The 23,414-nt window shown below is 34.5% G+C and overlaps 1 protein-coding gene and 1 pseudogene across 7 annotated transcripts; both read right to left on the minus strand.

Annotated features, from left to right (window-relative positions):
* Nucleotides 1-670: 670 nt before the first annotated feature.
* On the minus strand, nucleotides 671-12,467 carry LOC145789247 (SWR1 complex bromodomain subunit bdf1-like). Of its 7 annotated transcripts, XR_014361436.1 has the most exons (10): nucleotides 10,710-12,455; nucleotides 10,447-10,504; nucleotides 10,213-10,309; nucleotides 9,484-9,558; nucleotides 9,181-9,400; nucleotides 7,561-7,670; nucleotides 6,422-6,550; nucleotides 1,803-1,838; nucleotides 1,014-1,140; nucleotides 671-901 (listed from the first exon to the last, which is right to left on the minus strand). XR_014361436.1 is itself a non-coding variant. In XM_082915334.1 (8 exons), exons 5-7 carry the CDS (start codon nucleotides 9,227-9,229, stop codon nucleotides 6,464-6,466), a joined length of 246 nt encoding a protein of 81 aa, XP_082771460.1. In that variant the 5' UTR covers nucleotides 9,230-9,400; nucleotides 9,484-9,558; nucleotides 10,213-10,309; nucleotides 10,447-10,504; nucleotides 10,710-12,455; the 3' UTR covers nucleotides 5,977-6,156; nucleotides 6,422-6,463. The 7 variants fall into 7 exon arrangements, 1 of the variants encoding a protein (XP_082771460.1); XR_014361437.1 differs by lacking the exon at nucleotides 1,803-1,838; XR_014361441.1 differs by lacking the exons at nucleotides 671-901; nucleotides 1,014-1,140; nucleotides 1,803-1,838 and adding an exon at nucleotides 5,977-6,156 and having other exon boundaries at nucleotides 6,422-6,690; nucleotides 10,710-12,467.
* Nucleotides 12,468-15,522: 3,055 nt separating this feature from the next.
* LOC145816763 (cation/calcium exchanger 4-like) lies at nucleotides 15,523-23,207 on the minus strand (annotated as a pseudogene).
* Between the last annotated feature and the right edge of the window lie 207 nt (nucleotides 23,208-23,414).

Here is a 23,414-nt window from a genome sequence, read left to right on the forward strand (position 1 = left end):
TAATAAGGAATTACCCTTCAACTACTTACTCATGAAGAAATGCTAGTTTTCTTTTTCGTTTTATTTTTTCAAATTTTTTAAGGAGGGAATAGAGAAGAGGAACCTGGAAATTTGCATAGCACAGTTGTCACACCCCAAATCTAGGCATGACCGGCCGTGGCCCACAGGGACTTAGCCCAAGGCACACGTATTACGCCTAAACATGAACCCAAAATCACAAAGAATAAATGTGACGATAGCTCAGAAATAAATAAATCAAAACCCAATCCAGTGACAAGTCACAAGTATAAATGGTAAAACCAGCCATAACCAACTTCCAAAAATATATACTAAATGGAACACAAACCGCTCACAAAATAAAATAATTCTAAATAAAATCCAACCACAATGTATGCACAAATTCGACATAACAAGCTAAAACAAAATAATGAATGTCCTAGAGGTCTATGCAATTAAGTCCCCATTACACCATGAGTCCACTCTAGTCCTTCTATCACTTGGAAATGTGTCACAACCCAAACCCGCCCCCACAGGTTTAGTATCGTAACCAGCTAGTAATCCGTAGATTACCGAAGGCTTCTTAAACAGAAAAAAAAATTATTAGGGGCTAGCGGAAGCAAATTATAAATATACAACGTCCATTGAGCTGTGCAGACTTATATGAGACAAAAAAATTTTAAACCTTTTTTTTTATTATTATATATATGTATATATCACATCATCATATATGCCGACTAGACAAAAAGGGACTTAGCCCTAAATACAGAATAAACAAAACTTAAACTTTAATCACATGGTTTTGACCATTTGATATATCCGGAACCTCCACGGGAGGCACATAGGTTGGTTGACAGGACAGAGTCCAGGCAGAAGTTCTAGGCTTGGTCACGCACATGATCACCTACATACATAAATAATACAGTGAGCTGGAGCCCTTTGAATAACTCGATGTAAAGATGTTAAATAAATGAGATTCATAACTTAAACAAAACAATATAACGTTCTTGACATACCACAATTTGTAGTACCCAATTGCCTTGTCAAAACTTGTCGGAATACCACACAGAACGTTCACGGCGGAACGAAACATTCGGAACGGCCTCATTGGGTGGCTTCATACAAAACGCCCACATAGGACGACTTCATGCAAAACACCCATATAGGACGACATTAGACAAAACGTTCTTATTGGACGACTTATGCGAAACGTCCACTTGGGACGACTTGGTACAAAATGTCCATATAGGACGCACTTATGCAAAATGCCCACTTCGGCGACTTTATTCAAAACATCTATAACGGGCAGATATCATACCGATCGATACAATCGAAATCATGCGAAACGATCAATACAATCGAAATCATGAGAAACGATCATAAAACATCGGCGTCATATATTATATCACAATGAGTCAATAACTTATACTGAACGTAAATGACGAGTTGAATACTATACAGAAGTCATTGGGGATCAAAAAACATTTCCCAAGCTGTTATCATAGTTATCGTTTCAAAAGGAACTCATTCCTTCTTAAACAAATTCCATTTTTGAAAAGCTTATCATATCTTACTCATTCATTCCTAACAAAATCTCATTTTCGAAACATATCTTATCGTACACGTTTTACAGTTTCAAAGTATAACGTAACGGTTCCAACTCCAAGGTTCTTGTTCACAAACTTATCGTGTCAACATTTCATAGACATTTCATAACAAAACATAGGTGGCCCAAATTATCAGATAATATAGTCATTCTTAAAGTAATTCAGATACGAAAATATCTTTACAAAGAAATTACTCACAATGCTTGGCCGGATGATATTCCTCGCGCAAGTGACCTACACAAACACATAACATATACACATTGAAATGCAATATCACTTCCTTGATTTAACTTGGCTTCTCTTGTCTTTTTTTGTCTAAGTAATCCGAAGTTCTACTATACTTATTCTTTCTTTATTCAAATGAGTCGGGTTCTCATTTCACATATTCATTCATTACTAAATCCTTCTTTTCCAAATGGATTGATTTCTAAATATCTCAAAAATAGCTTCCCAGTGTATTTTCAATCTTAAAACCCATACTAATCTTGATCAAAACTTTGAAAATACTTTAGAAAACATAAACACTTATTTATTTATAAAGTATTTGCTCAAAATCTTGAAACACAATATTTAAATCAAAACCCATGAACTCGTGATTCTAAAATTCCTTTTCAAAATCAAATGCACAATAAAATTGTATATAATTTATGGAGCTTAATTTAATTACAACTTTCAAAATAAAATCCAAAATAATTAATTTCTAAATTACTTTCATAAACTTGAACTTAGCTCCAATTCTTCATTTTCTTGTCAATTTCTTTTAATACATAAAATTGACTTCAAGCTCTTTTCTATTTTCCTGAAAAACATGAAATTAAAGTTATAAACTTCTTAGAAAATCAATTGCATGTATGAAACATTTATCAAAATCTAACCAATTCTACATTATCAAGCTCAAACCATAATTAAATTCTTAATTTATACCAAAACTCAATCACAAACTTATAATCTTTAAATTATGAATCAATTTCTTAACTTACATTACATGCATGAGTTAAGGATTAACATCCAACCATTTCTTGGTTTTCAAAACAAATCAAAAACCCCATTTAACTTTAAGATTAATTCTAGATTTCCATTAACTTCAATATTTATAAAACTTTTCCTCCTTCTTAAAAATATGAAATTGATTAACCCAAATTCTTTAAAATTCGTAATGTTTATAAATATAGAACCCAATTATATCAAGGTCTTCAAAATCAAACTCAATCTTAAAATTATTTTCCATGTTTATTAACCTAGCTCATACTCTTTAATTTAATCTTAATTTCTTCCAATTACATGATGTTGATCCCAAACTCATCTTTAATTTCAAGTATAATACAAAGATTCTACAAAATTAAACATAAATTTCGTACCTTCAATTTTAATTTCAGTATGTTGGGTTGATTTCCCTCCATTTTCCTTTGCTCTTCCTTCAATTTCACAAATCTTAGAGTTCCCAGCAACAAAGATGAAGTAAGTTCTCTCTCTCTCTCTCTCTCTCTCTCTCTCTCTCTCTGCTTCCTTCTCTTTCCTCCCTTTTTTTTTTTTTTCTACTCAAAGCTAAGTATAATGCTTGAACCCACCAGGTTATACACTCACGCACCTCACTTCTTGCCCATCAACATGACACGTACACATACACTTGTCATCACACCCACAGAATTGCTCACTACACCCACACCCACACCGACACCCACATACACCCATAATTGTGGATCATTTCACAATTCAATTTATGGTTAAGATTAATTTAATTAAATAACACATATTCTTAATAAATCTTAATTACTACATAATTAAATTAACCATATCTAATTATAAATCCCACATAATTTAATTCGTCTAATTTGACTTCCTTTAGAGCCTAATTAATTATATTAAAATTTATCATTCTGAATCAGATTTTTAATCAAACTCCCAAAAGGCTCCAAATACGAAATTAAACTTATTTCCATCATGAATTTTAACTTCTCACATTATTAAGGCCTTTAATTTTCAGATTAACTCAAGATTTCCGTCAACAAATTTAATTCATAATAAGCTTAATTCCCAATCCGCTTAACTTAAGTATCTCCAATTCGAACCCAATTAACCAAATCTCAATTTTATAAATATAAATCTAATATTTAATTAAACTCCCATATGGTCCGCTACTCGAAATTAAACTAATTCAATTCACCATTTGTACTCTCTTAAGCCATTTAGGCTTTCAATTTTTAATTTCAAAATAAATCCTTAATAGAGTCCTATACGAATCAATCTCCATAATTTTCATAAATCTCAGATTAAATTAGAATAATTGATAATTCAAATTCAAATCTCCTTAATTAAGTAAGTGCTAATCATTGTACATGGTGGGGTCGTCACAAATGATAAACAACTAAGTCAGCTGATAGCTCAGTAAATAGAAGTATGGATAGTAAATACAGTTTTGAAAAACAGGATTCAATTTCAAAATAAGAAAAATATCACAGGACTAGATTGGCATACAATTTTGATAAAGATAATTTGTTTCAAAAAGAAGATTCTACAGTTCAACAATTAAAAATACTCATGTCTCTTAAGAACATTACAAATGACATTCTCCACTTGAAACAGATTACAACATGATCATCAATAATTTTCTGAGTACTAAGAATAATAAGTAATATGCCACAAAGTTCTCAAGGCAATAAGCCCGTTGGATCCAATATCGAACCAAGAGTCATCCTTGATATGGCAACTGGGGTCTTTTCTCTAAGACGATCTGATTGAAGGTCACCTAGCCTAGCCTAAGTCTTTTCCTTACAATCGTTGAGCACTAAAGTCATCATAACCCAACGTGAATCTGTTCTCTAGTGGCCAGAGTCACCACACACAGTGGAATAATTTTCCTAGACTTTTATATACAGATGGTCCCAATAATCAATACAATTCAATTTTGCAAAACATGGTAATTCACCATTATAAACATGAGACCATAACAAATAGTTTACAGTATGCCAAGTTTACATATATTTCAGAAATAATTTAATTTCATTGATAATATAATAATTTATCAAAGCAGTTTAGTCCTGAAATAACAATTTAATTTTCTAACAATTCAGGGTAGGGGAATATTTATAAAAATATGTAGTATACAACTACTCACTTGAAAACTAAATAATTTAATCCTCGAATAGAGTATAAATGTTTAACTAGTGTCCTGAACCAAGTATAGAAACTACATGTTGCTACTAATTCAAAAATTCTAAAAAGAATATTAAACTAAGTACCTCATACTAAAGCGCACTAATACAGTTCAACCCCACTCACCGTTACTCATAAATAATATCTAAGTTCATTTCTTCAAGGTCTAAAATTACGCAAGACATGGGTTCAGATCGAAACTTAATTAAAAGTAACTTTAAGATAAAACAAAATTTTAAACTAGTTTTTCCAATCTATTCACTAACTTTGAAAATTAAAACCCCACTCCACGTTATTCGAAAAATTTCAAAATCCTCCAGATATCAACTAATATATCTTAAGTTTCAAACCCAATTGGTTTCACTTGATTTGCTTATTAAAATAATTATTTACAATTAATTATATCCAAACAGGTTGTTTTCTGCAGCACTTTAAAGAAATTAATGGTTCTCTTAATATACACGAGTAATCAATGCAATGCCAAAAATGTAAGTAACTAGACTTGTAACTGGTTCTAATGACGCTAATTTGATAATTTTCAGATTTATAACCAAAGAGAACGACACTTCTGAAATTACTGTTTTGTAATAGTTTTTTGGACAGATTTGAATACATCAGTTTATATGGATTTTGACTCCTAAAAATTATAATAAAATTCTAATATGAAATTGAATATGTAATAAAGTTACAGTAAAAATTCAATTCAAAATTCATTCATTAGATATAGTTTCTTGATTTTTAAAGTTTCTGATTTTAGAATTAAGAATTTCCATCCACCATTGTAACCCAAAACTTTCCATCGGCAACACTACTAAAAAGAGTGTTTTTCGCGACTGTCACAAGCCATCACAAAGAATGAAAACACAATCGCAAAAGACCTTTTGCGATGGTCCATACGACCGCAAATTGGGGACGCTAATGTGGGGGTGACATACTTTTTGCAACTGCAAAATAACAGTCACAAATTATTTGCGACTACCTAATCTACTTTTTGCAACAGCTATTTTGCCGTCACACAAAAAAAAAAAATCAAAAACACTTTTATCGACTATTTTTTTACTGTCGCAAATCTTTATTTTTATAATAAAATCATATATACCTTTGCTACAACAAAAAAATCAATTGCAACCACGTAACAATTTTTTTTAATAAAAAATAACAAAATTAACAAAATAATTTAAATTCATAATAGAAATATTAACCTATTCACATATAAGTGTGCAAACAAAATATACACTTTCATACATGCAAAACAAATATCCATCAACCATCCTCAAAATATATTGTACTAAAAGATTCAAGTCCTCAAAAAAAAAAAAAAAAAAAAAGAGCAACATAATCTCAGTTTGGCTCCCAAGCATCATCCGCTCAATTATATCAACTACTCCCTCAACAAAACCTGCAAAAACATATACATGTGACTTGAAAAGTTAATGCAGTTTAACTTGAAACAATAAAAATAAAACTATTTCAAAAGAAATTGTCAAGAGAAAATGGTGATACTATACTGTAACTAAGTAAAATGAAGTAAATTCATATAAAATAAAGTCATGATCATCAACTTGTTGGTATAACAAATAGATATAAAATTCCAGGGAGTAGTCAATTGAGTATTTCTAGTAGTTAACTTTGAGTTTTTCAGTTGCAAATATTTAAATGCTTACCTGTATCTGTTCCTTGTTTCCAACAGTAATGTTTGAGATTGTTCAACAGGCTTCTTGCTTGATGCTCTTCTTATGATTATGGGTTAACAGATTCAGCAAGCACAGAAATGCACCACGCTCAATTATGGACTGGAGAAAGGAGGTTTCCATTAATAGATGCAAAATCATGGTACATTGAAAGCAAAGACAAATTCCACATCATGCTTCGAGTTCTCTAATCTCCAGCACTTTCAGGATTCAAAAATCAAATACAATCCCTGCTAATGTAACTAAATTTAACCACAAAAAAGGAAAATTCATCAAATCATAGATACATGTTTGGGAGATAATTCATCAAATTCATCAAATCCTTGGTTAAGCACAAGCATATAAAAATCACATACTGCAACCCAGATCCAACATGATAAACAATAATTCTCTTCTCCCTCCTCCAACACTGAGTGATTTTGGCCACCATCTTCTAGAGACAAAACTACAGTCTGCAGACTGTAGGTTACAAATTGAGTTCTCAAATCTCCTGGCATTACTCATTTATGCAATTATTTTCCAGAAAACATTGGAAATTTTGAACAGGGTAGATTTTCACATCACATGGCATCATATGTTCCAACATTAATTTCCAGTTACCATTTACATCCCGACATTAGTAACTAATGTATTTCTGGGTAAGCATGGGAAACTTTGAACGGCGTAGATTTTCACATCACATTGCATTATATATTACAACATTAATTTGCAATTGCCATTTACACCCCAGCATTAGTAACTAATGTATTTGTGAGTAAGCTAGAACCACTGACTCAACAATATTAATCACAACAGTAATTTCCAGTTACCAGTTTCAACCACAGATTAGCAATTAATATCTTTGGTTAAGCACAAGCATGAAATTCAGAGTCATTGAGTTCAGGAGTAAGCACTTACCACTTGAGGAAAAAAACCATAAAAGAAGAAGATGGAAATGAAAATGTATGGTGCGGCCAACATGTGATTTTAAAGACACTCATGGATTGTCAAAGCACAAGAAAAATATCTTGTATTTAATCCACACACTAACTCTGCACTATAGTAATGACCTTGAGTGAAACAAAATACAGTAACTAACAAAACCACAAATCAGCCCAGAGCTCAAAACCAACCTGAAACTCATCCAAGTTGGAATAACGCCCCTCCTCTAGTTTCATCCTGACAGTTCGAAAATCCATCGGACCCTCAATAATTTCATGGTAATCAGGAAGCTGCATAAAGACTGTTCCAGTACCAATTTAACAAAAAGGGCAATTAAGAATCATCATTATATATGCAACATTTTCCAAAAGAAGCACCTCGTTCGGATCAACAGGTTCTGAGTGAGAATAATCTTCAACCTTCAACACAAGTTGTGTTGTGGAAGAGCTTGCTCCAAGAAGTCTCGAAATTCATGCACTTGTGAAAGGTATAAACCTCATCCCCTTAGTGTAGTTTGTACACTAATTATATCACACATTACAGTTTGTCTCATGTAAAGACCTGTGGGCTTGAGGGAATCGGTTTCCTTCTCGAAGTTCATTTCATGGGTTTTAATCCAGTGAAGTGTTAAGTTTGAGATTTGGAGGTTGTGGTTTTGGGTGGGCTTAAACCCATTGTATTGTTGTATTGTATGTGAAACGGGTTTAGGATGGAATAATGCAGGTAAGGTACATTCGGAGTGGATGTAGGCAAATAACCGAACCACTATAATATCTTGTGGTCATCTCTAAACTTCATGAGTTTTACATTGTTTAGTATGTTTCCATGTTATTGAGATGACTATGATTCATGCATAAATTTGCCATAAATGTTAGTGAACTTTAAATTCTTCCTAAATGCTAAATGGAGGAAGAAAGGGAGCTCTTTCTACCTAAAGATAACCTCCCCATGGATAGCTAGATCTGGCATTCATCTCTACCATTATGTGTATGATGCATCAGTGGTACTCTTATGCTATGTTACATGGACTCTTCTACTTTCCTAGTGTACTCGTGTCTACCAAATATTACAAGGATAAGAGTGTGGGATATGTGTTCAATAAATTTACACACTTGAATCCTCTACTTTTATATTTGAAAAAGAAGACACTCGCATTTGCATGTAAATAAACATTTCTAGCTTCTTACAAGAAATGGGATATATAAATTCCATATTTCTCTAAATCTCGTTTAATTTGAAACACAATTCTAAATAATTTACATGTTATCCAATAATATTATACAACATGCAATATATACAAGTGATTGAAACAAGTTCCCATACTTATACCCAACTTCTAGATGTATATCCCAATATCATAATATTTAAGTTTAGGAAAAATGATGCTTGGACACACAGCCGGATGGAATACTCGTACCCAAATCCATGTAACATATAGCTCTAATGTGAAAAGTAAAATATTATGATTGAGAATAAGTGTGATGATTAAGCACTAATTGGTCTATAATTTGAATTGAAGAAATAATAAATTTAAAATTTTGCATAGCTTGGGTTTGGGAAATAAATAGAAGAAAACAAATTGTTCAACCAAACACTTAACTTGTGAGTGAAAAAGTTGCATATCAAATTCAATAGAAGCACATAAAAAGTTGAAATAGGCTCAATGCAAGACAGGAAAGGTAAGTTAGGAAGAAAGATTGAAATAACGCCTAAAAATTTAGGTTTCCCTATTCAACCCCCTCCCCCTTCCAGAACACATTCACAAGCATTGTGTGTGTGTGAGAGAGAGAGAGAGAGAGAGTTGTCATTACCTGTCTGTAAAATAGAATGCTTCTTCAACACCATCACCATGATGCACATCTATATCAATGTATAGAACGCGTGGATGATATTTTAGAAGCTCCAAAATCCCCAAAACCAAGTCATTGATTTAACAAAAACCAGATGCCTCGCACTTCTTGGCATGATGTAGTCCACCAGCCCAATTATTGGCAATGTCACAAAGCCGATTGTTCAATCCGCGTGCAGCATCTGCCAAAAAACTTCAATCCCTAGTCAAGGAAAACTTAATGCCACTCAAGTTTAAATTACAATACCATTTGATCATAATTTACCTGTAGTTCCACCAGCATAAATTTGACAGAACTCAAACAGGTTTTCAAAGACATGGCAATCTTCTCCAAGATTATCTGAAAAGGTAAGGTGGACAAACAAAACTTGACATTATTTGATAGTCAATAAAACTGAATATTAAACCAATATAGGGCCAAACTCATCACTTGGTCCGATCCACCCAATTAATAACACATTAATTCAGAGGCAGTGATGAAAGAACTAAAAATTATCAGCAGAATCATAGTGAATAATTATTGTAGTCAGTCACTCAGGTATGGTAATCACAACCCAATTTAATAATTTCCACACCAGTAATTTGTTACAAAAGATTAGCTACAAGTTATCCACTCAGTCAACTTCCATTTACACCTAAACTTCACCAAGTTCTTAAAGTACATACCTTGATGCAAAATAAGTAAGACAGTCATTCTTTCACACAACTATGGAAACAATGTGTTCCCTTATGGATATTGTAACAAGGACACATATGGCAGTGCCCAACATCAATATTTAACAAATTAACGGAATCAATTAATTGCACACAAAGATTTCACAAAATGAAAAACGGATGAGAGATAAAATGCAATGCCCAACCTAATGTTTAACATGAATATTTTTCTATAAATAGAGATCACTGCTTATAGTTGTTAAATCGATAATGTTAACAGATGAGCAATACATTTAAATATGCATAGTTTATCATCGTTGATATTTGACCTTTCTCAGACCTGAATTACAGATGCTGCTACAGATATGGAATCTGATTCTAGAAACAAGCACCCTGTGCTACAAACTGCTGCAGCGCTTGCAGTTTCACCAAATTATCTGGAATTAAAGGAGGTGAAATCAAGCAAGTATGTGAGAGCAATGCTATATATATATATAGAGAGAGAGAGAGAGAGAGGGGTGAGAATTGGAAGGTGAAGCGATAACAATTAAGAATTGAATGGCTCAGCTTGTACCTGTAGCAGATGAGGAAGAATTGATTCAAACCAAAGCTTGTTTCCAGAATCAGACTACCTGGTGGAAAAATCAATAGATTGACTAAAAAGTTCGAATTACAGTGAGTTAAGATAAAGAAGTCGAATACGAATTAAAGTGAGTTCAGTGAGTTCAAGTGATCGAAGTAGAGAGATGCATAAGTTGAAATACGAATGAATGATTCGAAGAGACTCACTGAAACGAGAGAGAGAGAGAGAGAGAGAGAGAGAGAGAGAGTTCATACCGTTGGAGATCTCTTCTTCAGACGACCATAGTGATCTCTTCTTCAGATTCTCTTACTCAGACACGATCGAGCGAAATTAGATTTGGGGGGAAATGAGAGTCTAGGGCAAGTTTTACACAATCAGATTTGGGGGAAATGAGAGTTTAAGAAAAAAGGAAAATATAAATTGGGCTGAGTGGGTTCCAATAGTGGGCTCGCAAGTTTTTGCTTAGGCTGAGTGGGTTCAAAAGTTTTTTTTTTTTTTTTTTTTTGATTCAGATGAAAACATAGAAAACAAGAAAGGTCTTAGAACAAAAACCAAACAGATAGGAGGGCTAGTCCCTCTCAAAATGAGCTCCAGTCATATCTTCTTTGACCAAAGCTGTTACAGTTTCTGGAGGATCCTCCAGAATCACATGTTCATCTTGTGCCACTCCTAAATTTGCCAAACGATCAGCAACTCTGTTTCCTTCCCTCAGTGTGTGACTCAGTGTACAATTACATCTTCTCATTAAGAACTTGGTATCTTCTATGAGGGCCTTGTAAGGAGAGTCATGGCTTGGTCCATCTTGGATTAGCTTGATGGCTTGAGTGGCATCAGTTTCAATCGCTACATCAATTGTGCTTTTCTGAAATAGAATTGTGAGACCCCTGTAAATGGCCCATAACTCTGCTTCTACACTGAAGCAGTGGCAAAGCTTTCCATAGTATTCCCATATCCATGTGCCTGCTGCATCCCTCAAGAGCCCTCCATAGCCTGCCTGTCCAGGATCTCCTTTGGAGCAGCCATCAGTGTTTAATTTCAATTTAGCTGCAGGAGGGAAATGCCAGTCAATTAGAATAGGTAAGGATTGGTTAGGGTGGAGAGGAGATTGGAATGCCTCATCAATCTCAAGTACATAGTCTCTAATGTTCTAGAGACTAACTTGAATGGGGTGAATAGAATTTTCAAAGACCAGATGATTTCTGTCTTTCCAGATCTGCCATAGGATAACCACAAAGTAGAGAGACCATTTTTTCCCAAAAAATAAAGTTTTTGCTTTCATATTAGTAGACACCCATTCAATTAGAGGCAATCTACAACCTTCCTCCCACCAAGTGGCATTCTTTATTTCAGTCCAGATGTTTTTGGAGTTGGGACACTCCCTCAGGAGATGGTTCATATCCTCACTGGACTTGCCACATCTAGGGCATAATTCAGAATTTGTCATGCATCTTCTGAGCCTCATTTGATTAGTTAACAGTCTATCCTTGAGTATAAGCCAGAGAAAGCATTTCAACTTTTGAGGGGTTTTGATCTTCCATATCCATCTCCAGTCAATCCCATCCATCTCATGTCCTACAATGGTCTTGTAAGCAGATGCTGTTGAGAAGTCTCCTCCAGAGGATCCAAACCAGGTAGGGGCATCTGTGAAGGTCACATACCTGGGTCTATGGATTTGCAGAATTTCTTGGAGGTCTTGCTGAGACACAGTATTCAGGGTTCCAATTTCCTTCATCATCAAGGAGTAAACTCACCCTATCTTCATCATTAACTTTTGGGGAAGTATATGTTTGATCCAAAGGTTTTTGTCCACACCACCAATCATGCCATAGAGATATGCCTCCCCATTACCCACATTCCATTTAACCCCTTTCCTAAGAATGTCCCTGTTTTTACATATGCTTTTCCAAATGTGGGAGGCTCCCTCTTCATAGGCCAGTTATAAAGGGTGTGGTTCTGAAGATACTTGGCTTGTAGGACCTTACACCAAAGTTTACTAGACTCAGTTAACATGCTCCAGCCAAGTTTAGTGAGGAGTGCAGCATTTTGATCTCTAGCTCTTCTAAGGCCAAGTCCACCATCCTCCTTAGGTCTACACACACTGTTCCAGTTAACAAGGTGGACCCTCCTGTTGTTATCAATTTCTCCCCAAAGAAAATTTCTATTAATCTCGTCACAAAATTGTCTAGGAAGTTCCATGACTTGCATATTATAGCTAGGAATAGCAGAGGTAACAGGTTATATGAGTGTAGCTCTACCAGCTAAGGATAAGTTCCTTGCTTTCCAGCCTGAGAGTTTGGCTTTCAGCTTTTCAAGGATCTCATTAAACATATTTTTGCTGACTTTTTTATGAAGGAGAGGAGATCCCAAATATTTGCCAAGGTCTTGAGTGAGGGGAATGCCACTCTGGGAGCTTAGGGCTCTAGCTTGATTAGGAGGGATGTTGTTGGACACAAATAGTTTAGATTTCAAGTAGTTAATTTTCTGACCAGAAACAGCACAAAAGTCATTAAGGACCCCAATGATGGTCTCACAAGTAGGCTGGATTGTCTAGGGTGTGGTTCAAAAGTTTTTGCTTGGCTGATTTGCCGTTGCAAATAATTTTTTTTGCGACGGTTAAATAATCAGTCGCAAAAAAATAGATGCAAAAAGTTATTTTTCTAGTAGTGTATATTATTGAATATTTCTTCGAGTGGTTGTTGGACTATTGCTTAGGGTGACTTTTAGGCATTGTTGGACTTTAATTGTCCAGCATGGTCTAATATTTCTCATATTTGTTAATCTCCTACCTATTGAAAAAATAAAAATAAAAAATAACAGAGAGAGAGAGAGAAAGAAATCCTCATTTGCTAATTAAGTAGGCAATAATAATGAACATGATGGTTTCCACACACGTGCATGCATTTTAATTAGAAGCTAGCTGCAACTGTAATAAATTCAAACCCTTGCTAGTAAGCCTTTTTATTTCAATTTAAAAACCTTGTTCATCTTTAATTCATTTTTGAGAACGAGTTTAGCTTATTATTTACTGGTGGTTTTTTTCTTGAATTTGAATCAACAAATAATTTTTTTTAATTAACAAATCCAGCAATACACAAGAGACTTGTACACAATAGCACACATAAATCCTGATACACAATTTGTGTTCTCACACTACTAAGCACTCATGTCATACACAAGCACACACCAACTTCACCAACATTCACACCACACTAGTATCTTAGAGTCTATGTTGAATACACAGACCTACACCACTACTGGACAATTCACTCAACACACTTTATTTGTGTTCTCACTTTTATATGTGACTTTCCATTTATCTCTCACATTTGTAAGTCTATACAGATGAAAAGATGGTGATCATGGTGAAAGCAAGAGAATGTCACAAAACTTGGCGCTGCAAGGGTGAAGACCGTTGCAGGGATGACTGCAAAAACCAGTTCAATGGAGCAGGGCAGTGAGATGATTTCACTGCACCCCTGGTTCCGAGGCAATGTTTTTGTGCTTTCAATTGTTGATCTCTCATCTCCATATCAATGGCATGCCAAATTATTGGAATAAATCAGAATTTCATGTGGTAAAAAGAATTACAGTATTCCATGTAGGTATGAGATGCATGAATGGTGTTATAAATAAAATTTTCAAATTTTCTAATTTCCTGGTGAGAACCCTTTTTGACAATATTGTTGTGATAGCTAACATGGTTAATAAACCATAAGAATGCCACAATTAGTCCATTCCATTTCAAGAACTCATTGATAAAAGAGACAAAGTACAAGAGTTTAACCAGACCATACTAGATTAAACATGACAAACAAAACAGGAAAATAGAGCTTAGAACAAAAACTTGAAAAACACGAGCTACAAAGGCTACAACTAGAAGAATAGCAAAAAGACTGAACATTTCAGAAATAGAGGAGCTAGCTGATTGAATTCTAGATGAAGCCGCAAAACCAGATGGAGTTTAGCTTGAGAGAAGAAACTATTGTTTGCCATAGTAAAGCTGCAAAGCTAAAATAACTTAGCTAGGAAGTAGCTGTCATACATCATCCATGGAGCTAAATCAACATGAATATCCTTACTGCCTTTCAACTGCCCAAACAATTAATCTTAACATACCAACCCCTACTGAAGGAAAGTGAGGCAAAGAAGCACAACATGAATCCACTAAAGAAAACAAACAAAAAAAAAAGGAAAGATCAAATCTAACTTGTGAGGAGGAAACCAAAGACAGAGGAGAGAACCTATACAAGTTTTTTCTGATTTACAATTTACTTGTGAGGCTGACAAATGTGCTGTTCTTTGCACATAACCAGAATATGTGCTAACCCATTTATAGCATTGTGCGAACTTGTAAAGTCTTTTCTAACTTACAATTTACTTGTTCAAAATAAGAGGTGAAAAAAATATTAAAAAACCTACTATGCAGTTGTTGAATGGAAAATAATGCTATATATGTCATTAGTTCTTTTTTGGGGGGGGTGGGTGGGTAGGGGGTTTACATTAGCAGTGCCTCTTATGCCAATTTTGTCCTTTAATTTTTAAATTCGTATCAATTTGGTCCAAAATGACACAAATACTTCAATACTCCAACAAGACACAAAATGATAGAAAATATGGGCAGGGTAAAATTCAGGAAATTTAATATCATTGTGTCATTTTGGATTGTATGAAGATTCAAGTGGAAAACAATTAGATGGAAGCACCCAAATTTTATTGGAAAAAGAATTGAAATGGAACACTCTTTTATATATTTGATCACCTCAAAACAAGTAGAGAAGCATGACAAACCAAGGTTCACAGTAATTTATGCTCTCCTGAGATCATGGGTGCCAATTGGTACTTCACAATTTGAAGTGGAAGACCAGTGGTGAAGCTCACAAGTATGTGAATAAAATTACAGAAAAAAAACAAAAGCGAAAGGCAGCATTTTGAACAGCCAAAAAACAACTTTGTACATTTTCTCACATCTCTACTTCGTCCCTTTCTTCTTCTCTTTTTTTCTTGTTTCCTCGTTCATTTCTGGTAGTTTGCGTCCTCTAATGGGAAAAGGTATGTTTTTTCAAGTATTCAAATCCCTTCATGAGTGTCTCTGCCTTCACTACCATCTTTTCTCAAGCAAAGTTGCAAGCATCTGCAAAAACTTCCTATGCCAGAAGGGAACTCATCATAAACATAAGATGGTGTCATCCCAACCTTATCCACAACCTAATATGTTAAAGAAAATTGAATTTCAGATCATTGTCAAACAGATTAAGATATAAATCACTTCGTAAATGTTAATAATTTGAAAAATAGGATATGTCTTCAAGAACTTGATGAGTCACAAAAACATAACTAATTCACTTTTCACTGGGAGCTGACATGTACTAAATATTGAACTTTAATAGAATCAGCAATATTTTCATTTGCAAATGATCATATACATTTTCTGGTACAGAGGGCATTCTTTCTACAACACAAGGATGTGCTTTCTATTGAAAAATAAATAAATTATTTGCAAATACAATGGTTCAAATTTTGAAGAAGCAAATTATATTCTTATAGAACAAAAAAACAAGCAAATTTCTTTTTTGTATTATTGGCCTCTGTAGGTAACAAAAAAATTATGGCTAGCTTTATATAAGAACAAAAATAGGGGTGGGATTGTATGCTTCAGTTCTACACCTAAGAGAACATAGAAAATGTAAAAATATATTTGGTGGAACACACATAGATTGGTATATGAGCAGCAATATCCACATATTACATATAAGTCATAAAGTTAGTCCTACATAACCATCCAAGTCATCCACATTCCGGCAGCTTAGAGCATCCCATTAAGGGCTTTGAAAGAAAGCAAGATTTCACGTTGATCAACAAAAAAAAGCAGAAGCAAGATTTCACCATTAATTATAACTTGAAAAACTCTGCTTATTATCAACAACTCCCACCTCACACCCATCCACACACACACAAATATACATACCAAGAAAACAAAAAAAACAAAAACCACCCAAATAAAAAAAGGAAACAAAAGAAAACTATTTATCAAAAGAAGAAAACGAAACAAATAAAACATACCCTTCCCTGTTTCAATACCCTTCAAATAAAACATACCTACTAACTTTTCAAAGCAACCAAGGCTGCATGCAAGAGAGTCTGGCATAGTTGTTTCCTATGACAAAACATCCAAAAAAGGCAAGAGAATTTGGTTAATAACAAATAAAATAAAATTAGCAAACAAGTTCAAGCTCTTTTAAAGAAAAACACAAGTAGAGGACCGAAGTTTATGATTTCATTAGCTATTACTGTAAAGTCTTAGCTTCTGTTAAAAGATGAAATAATTTCTTAAAATGTCTCAAAAAAGATAACATGATGTTACAGACAACTAGGCATCGATACTTGCATGTTTTCTTTGAAAGCATTATACAAGGTTTCTTTGTAATTCCAGTTACAAAAAGATTTGGAAGCTGATATTCTACCCTGCATTTTTAGCACACTATGTTTGGTTTCAATTTTCTCTATTAATTTTCTAAAAATTGAGTTTTTTATTTTTCGTTTTTTTTGTTTTTGTTTTTAGTGAATATTTTTTAAAATTTTAAGCAATCTTTTTAATTTTTTAGATGCACCTTACTTAGATGTATCCAAAAAGTAAAATATTTGTACAAAAATATTTTTAAAAATCAATAAATACACAAGAATATTAAAATTTTACTGAATTCTCGGTTTTTTGTGTGTGTGTGTGTGTGTGTGTGTTTTTGGTATTTAATGCATTTTCTAAAGATTTTTTTCACAAATATTTTTTGTACTGATGTTAAAATGATATTTCCCCTTTGAACTACTGGCTATTATTTTTCAAATTTAAAAAAACTTAATTCATCAAAAACTAATTATTTTAAGCATAGTTCTCAAGTCCATGTTTGGTAGGGGATGGTAAGTTAATTAATCCTCTTTGGAGGATCAATGGATTCCAACTGTTCGCAGTTCTTTAACATGCTTGAATCTATCTCATTTCATTGATACTCAAAATCATGCTTGGAGGATCGATCTTTTACGAGTATTCTTTCCACTAGGCTGCATAGATTATATTAGGGGTATTCATTTACCGGTGGTGCCTCCATGAGATCAAATTATTTGGGGCTTTACTAAATCTGGCCAATACACCATTAAGGCGGGTTATTTATATGCAGCAAGCTCAAGCCGTAGGGGTACACATCACCATTCTAATAATACCATTTGGAAGCGATTGTAGAATCTTAGACTACCTAAGTGGACACTCTTCTTATAGAAGTGTCTTTATTTTATCTTTTCAGTCCGATGGGTGTTATATGGGAGATGAGTTTCCACTGAGCCTAGTTGTCCACGATGTGATAAAGGGATCAAGATTGTGGAACACTGTTTCTTTGAATGCCAGTATTCTCAACGGGTTTGGCAAGCTTCTTCATTAGGCCTTATTTTTCTAGAGGAAATCCCATGTTCTTTTGGGACTGGTTCAAACAATAGATTAAGAAGGTTTGGAATCATGAAATTATTGTTCAATCCATTGCTATTCTTTGGACCGTTTGGCGTTAGAGAAATAGTTATGTGTTTAAAGGGATGAGTATGACACAAGTACAAGCAAATCTTCTTACTCAAGAGCTTACCTCTAATGTTACTTGAAGATCATCCCCCTGTTTAGAGTAGGCTTTAATACCTTAACATCTACTGCAAATGTTTGTAATAATGATGATATATGTATGCTTCAAATTCTCTCTCTAATGTGACAGTTTACTAGGTGTGGACTTTTGTCATAGATGGTCCGTGGCGGGCAGCTGATCAAAGTCCGGGCGTGGCATGTGTTTTCAATGTAGATCAATTATGTGTTCAAGATTATGCTTCTAGGATGCAGCTTCCTTCTCCATTGCTGGCCGAAGTTAAAGCGTGTTGGTAAGCTATTCATTGGGCTATAGGCCAGTATCTGTTAAGCAGCTCCATTTTCACAGATAGTCAAGTTTTGGTATCTACTTTGCAATGGCAAGGCATTCCTGATTGGAGCATTACGGCTATTATTAATGATATTAAGCTAATTAATAAGGATTTTGATTTTTTTTTTACTTCTAAAGTTAATTTGGACTCATGTACTATCTAGACAAGTAAATGGCTACTCAAGCTAAAATATATCTATTTCTTTGCTTCTTAAAAAAAAAAAAGAAAAAAAAAACTAACTTATAATCACCAAAAAGGCATGGTATGCACATCAAAGTATGGGTTTCATGTTGGAGTCTTTAATGTAGGGAGTGATATGTTTGTGCAATATACATAAATTAATTCAGGAGGTTCCTAAGAAATCGATTTGCTTCAAAAATCTTGATTGATTTTATAATTTTTTGGAACAAATTGATTTTTTAATCAATTTTAGGATTTGTTTATTTGATTTTTATATTTCAAATTATAAGAAACTTGATATAATAATTAAAATGTGTTATGATTATTGTGATGGTTAGTGATGGTGGTGGTTGAATTTTATTGTCTAAGCTAACGTTAACATTGTAAAATCTCAATTGGTTAAAATTTATAACGTTATGGTTTTGAAAATAAAAGCTTGTAAAAATGGAATTATGGAAAAAAATAAATAAATAAATAAAACAACTGGTCGGATGAAATAGTAACTCTGCCTCCTATATAAAAAGCAACAATACTACAAACTCACCCTTTCCTACTTAGAATTTACCAAAAAAAAAAAAAAAAAAATCAATGGCTTAGATTCAATTCATATGTAGACCTCATACTTCATCAATTCAATTTCCACTACACAAACACATTCGAGGTAAATTCGAGGTTTGTAAGGGTGGATTCCTAGTATTTTTCATAAAAAAATGGGAAGTAGTCACACACTAACACACACTCTTGTCTCACACAAGGTGCATGCACGATGAATTGATCACAATATTAAGGACAGATGGATTGTACTGTGCCATATATGCTTCTCTGCCTTCACTTAGTAAGGAAGTCGTGGTCATGAAGGAATTAGATGCCATATCATAAAAGATCTCTACATTGGTGCCCTCTATGGTTGGTATGATGTCCTCTGCAATGAAGGTGTCAGTAGTCCGCATGTAATCTGGTACCATGACAGGCACTCTGGGGGTGGCCATCCCCATAGACTAGCAGCATCTCTGCTTGCTGAAATACCGAACTCGACAGAAGGGGTTCTTTAGCAAAATCCTTTCCAACTCACCAGAGTGATGGCGAGCACTGCTATGAAGCACATCACGATATCCGATGCCACACTTGCCCACAACGACCAAGTCACAAACAAGACAAGTATGAAGTTTAGAAATCTCACAGCATAATGAATGAGAGCAACAGAGTACATGATTGAAGAGGGATTAAGCCAATTACTTGATCGGGGGTCACTATGTCAAAATACTATCTAAACTTGTAAAAGCTCGACAACCGTGGGGCCTGGCGGCAATGCTAACAGAAGTATTGTCGGGACGACATGCTAGTCCATCTCCTAAAATACTCAAAGCTCTAGATCTACAATTCAGAGAGTTGATTAGTACAAGATCAGGCAAAATTTTCAGAATAAATGCATAAATGACACGTGCAATGTAGAAATGACATAAAACAGTAAATTGTACCTTCCATCATTTCTAATGCCCTTCGATGGTCATCTCTCAACTACGCATGACAACACTAGTGTATCTATAAAGGGTGACTAGAACAGCGCCACCCCAATCGTAGTTGTCAATGTGGTCAATGTCCACCATCGCCGCTAAGTAGTGGAGATGTATTTTGTTTAGGGGTGACTCCACATAGTAACCAATGGGGTCCAAGTAACCCATCAAACTATCAAAAATAAAAAAATCAAAAATATTTATGTTATCAATATTTTGTTTGATATAAACTAATCTCATTAAAAAGTTAAGAGACCCCCATCAAATATAAATTCATGATCTATTGTTTTGAGAAGTTTAAATCACACTTACAATTGTTAAAAATAGTTTTTGAGTTTTTTTATTTTTCATTTTTTAGTGAACTTTTTAAATATTTTAAGTAATTCAGGATATTGTCCGCTTTTGAGTCAGGCGAAAACCAGCAACTAACCCGTCATGGCTTTAAAAGGCCTTATAATAGTCTAAGGGAGTTAGTCCACTTATGTAGTGGAGCTGTGATCTCTCACAGAGCGATGTGGGTAAGTGCACCCACATAACTCCCCAGTGGACTAGCTGCCTGAGCAGGAAATTCCCACAGACAGCGCCAAATGAAGCAGCTAACCCTCCTCGACTAGCACGATATTGTCCGTTTTGGAGTTAGGCAAAGCCCCTCACGGTTTTGAAAGGCCTCATACTCGTCTGAGGGAGTTAGTCCACTTATGTAGTGGAGTTGTGATCTCTCACAGAGCGATGTGAGATAGTGCACCCACACTGCTCTTCCTTAATATTCGCTACATCAAATGTCAACTTAGACTAGCCAATGATATGATTCTTGTGGAAGTGATTACCCCAACAGAGAGAAATATCAGGTAGAGGGCAATGAGGCCTACTCCAAGCCTCCTGGTAGGACGCATATCATATCTTGGTAAAACAACAAGTGCCCAAATAGGTCCTGAGATGAGATTTTCCATAGTATAGAAGAGGCTTCTGTCTTGTGGAACAATGTACAAGCTAGGTTTCTCTGACCTACCTATCCAAAAAAATGTTTCTCTGACCAGGCTCTAAGCAGCATTGAGATCTCCAAACCAATAAGTGTGTTGAACATCATATTGGCATAGCGTCCAGACAAGGCAATCTGCACACCATCCCCATCATTCATTGCCAATGCAACATTTGACATTAAATCACCCATCGAGTTGCCCATGCCAATAAATTTAATCCCAGGATTGATGGATTAACAACCCCTAGAATTACACCCAATCCTACCAATAGAGCAACAAGCTTGTTTGCAATCATGTAGAACCAAACGATACTCATAAAAAATCCACCCAAAACCAATGGAAGTAAAAACTTTTGAGGTGGACGATGTGATCTAGTGTATCGAAATGCAAGAACACCAAATGCACAAGCAATGGAAACACCAAGCATATAAGCAACCTTTCTGCTTTTAGAGTCCACAGTCTTGAGTACTCCAAAGAAATGCCAGAAGAATGGGAGCAAGTGAAGCACTGCCTACAATGTAGAGACTTTTGACCAAGATTCCTTAACTAGAGGAATTGTCAACCGGCGTGGCGCTGTTAAAAACAACTCCATTGTCAAACATAGTTTAGAATAGGAGAATGACGAGTGCTCAGTTTCTATGCCATCATCAATCCAGCCCCACACATGCCTCTCATTGTTAGACACCTTAGTTGACTGATTTGAATATATTGCGACATTTGACGCCCATATCTACTGAGGCAATGCACTATGGGATATGATTGTATCACTTTTTGTGTCCATGTCAAGCAAAGTACTATAGATAGAGTCATCCTCTTGGTTCCCTTGAGAGAACACACTTCCTTTAACAGGAAGCAACAGTGTAACAACATCCAATTTCAACCTCCGAACATGCTTCCTCAAAATCTCATTCGCAACAACAACAAATGAATAAAAAGCATAAATCAAGACAAATGCGATGGCTCCCCCCACACTCACCTTACCAACATACAAAATCAATGAAAGTGACACAAGAGTAACAAGCTGCACATGGAATATGTGGCATGGGATACACCTCTCACATTGCTCCGACTTGCATCTCCATATAAGTGCAATTACTTTAAGTTATTCACACTTTAATGTATTTTATTCTATATATTATGTTGTTGGTGTTAATATTTAAATAAGTTACCCTTATATGTGATTTGAAACAAGTTTGTTGGATTTAGGCTGCACAAACTGCTTATAATCTAAAATAAATTCTAATGCTAACCATGTTAGCGTTGTCATGTTCGGATTGATATAATCACAAGTAGGTTAGGTCCGTGTCTTGATATTTGACACGTTTAATTAAATGGATCATGCTAGTGTTGGGTGTTTGGGACACGAACCCGTGACGACACGACAGGACATGATTCCTGCCTCACTTGGGAAGAGGATATTCTTAAAGTGCATTTGGATCAAGGATTTGCGGGGGATTTGTGGAAGGAAAGAAAAAAAGAAGGGAAAAAATTCATGAAATAGAAGCTAAAATTTTTCACTTCCCTATCTATTTTTCTCCCCCTCCATAATTCCAAAATTCTTAATCTAAACACAGCCTTAAAAGTTTCAAAGTGAGACACTGGAAATAGCAATCTTGATGAGCTGCAATACATGAGTTCAACGGTTCACTTGGACTTAAAAACAAGAAAAAAGAACAACCCAGCAAGTTAGATAGAGTATTAGTTAATAGTACCCAATGGATTCAAGTTTTTAAATATCATTGTCCTAATTTACATGCCCAAAATTAAATTGAGAAAACTTTTCAAATTCTTCAATTTTTGGATGAAGCATGGATATATCAAGGAGATTTTTCAAAATTCATCAAGTATCAAGTTCTCTGAGTGTTGAGAATGAGTTTAAAATTAAAAGACTTGAGTTTGTACTTAGAAAAGTGAACAAAAAACACTACTCTAACTTCAGTTTGAGAGTCATTAGAAGCAAATTAGAAACTAAATTAGATCCACGTGTTTTAACTCTCCATATAACCATAAAACAACAAGAGGCCCTTCAGCATTGTATTAATCCGAATGTTGCAAAATAATCATTCCACAACTACAATGCTAGAATAAGATTAAAGTTGACAGCCATAGAATGAGGAATAATACTATCAGCCATTATGACAATAATAGGAAGAAATTATAACAGATAAATGAGATTAAGGCTTTGAATATACATACACACACACACACACACACATGTGGTATAGATATATTATGTATGTCCACATATATATTTCGTCTTTTTCCTTTAGACAAATTTTATACTCAACTCAATACGATTTTTTATTTTTTTTTACTTTTTTTGGGCAGGTATTATGTTCCA

The sequence above is a fragment of the Camellia sinensis genome, chromosome 2 (genome assembly GCF_055761805.1).
Source record: "Camellia sinensis isolate YWXY chromosome 2, ASM5576180v1, whole genome shotgun sequence".
Classification (NCBI taxonomy): domain Eukaryota; kingdom Viridiplantae; phylum Streptophyta; class Magnoliopsida; order Ericales; family Theaceae; genus Camellia; species Camellia sinensis.

Bases quoted from the DNA above. Each gene is read 5' to 3' on its own strand.
- LOC145789247 (XM_082915334.1), bottom strand. From the start codon at position 9,229: ATGTGCATCATGGTGATGGTGTTGAAGAAGCATTCTATTTTACAGACA. The intron at 7,671-9,180 runs GTAATGACAACT...GTACTGGAACAG, and splicing joins GCATTCTATTTTACAGACAG to TCTTTATGCAGCTTCCTGAT. The intron at 6,551-7,560 runs GTTGGTTTTGAG...TCCTTTCTCCAG, and splicing joins CCAACTTGGATGAGTTTCAG to TCCATAATTGAGCGTGGTGC.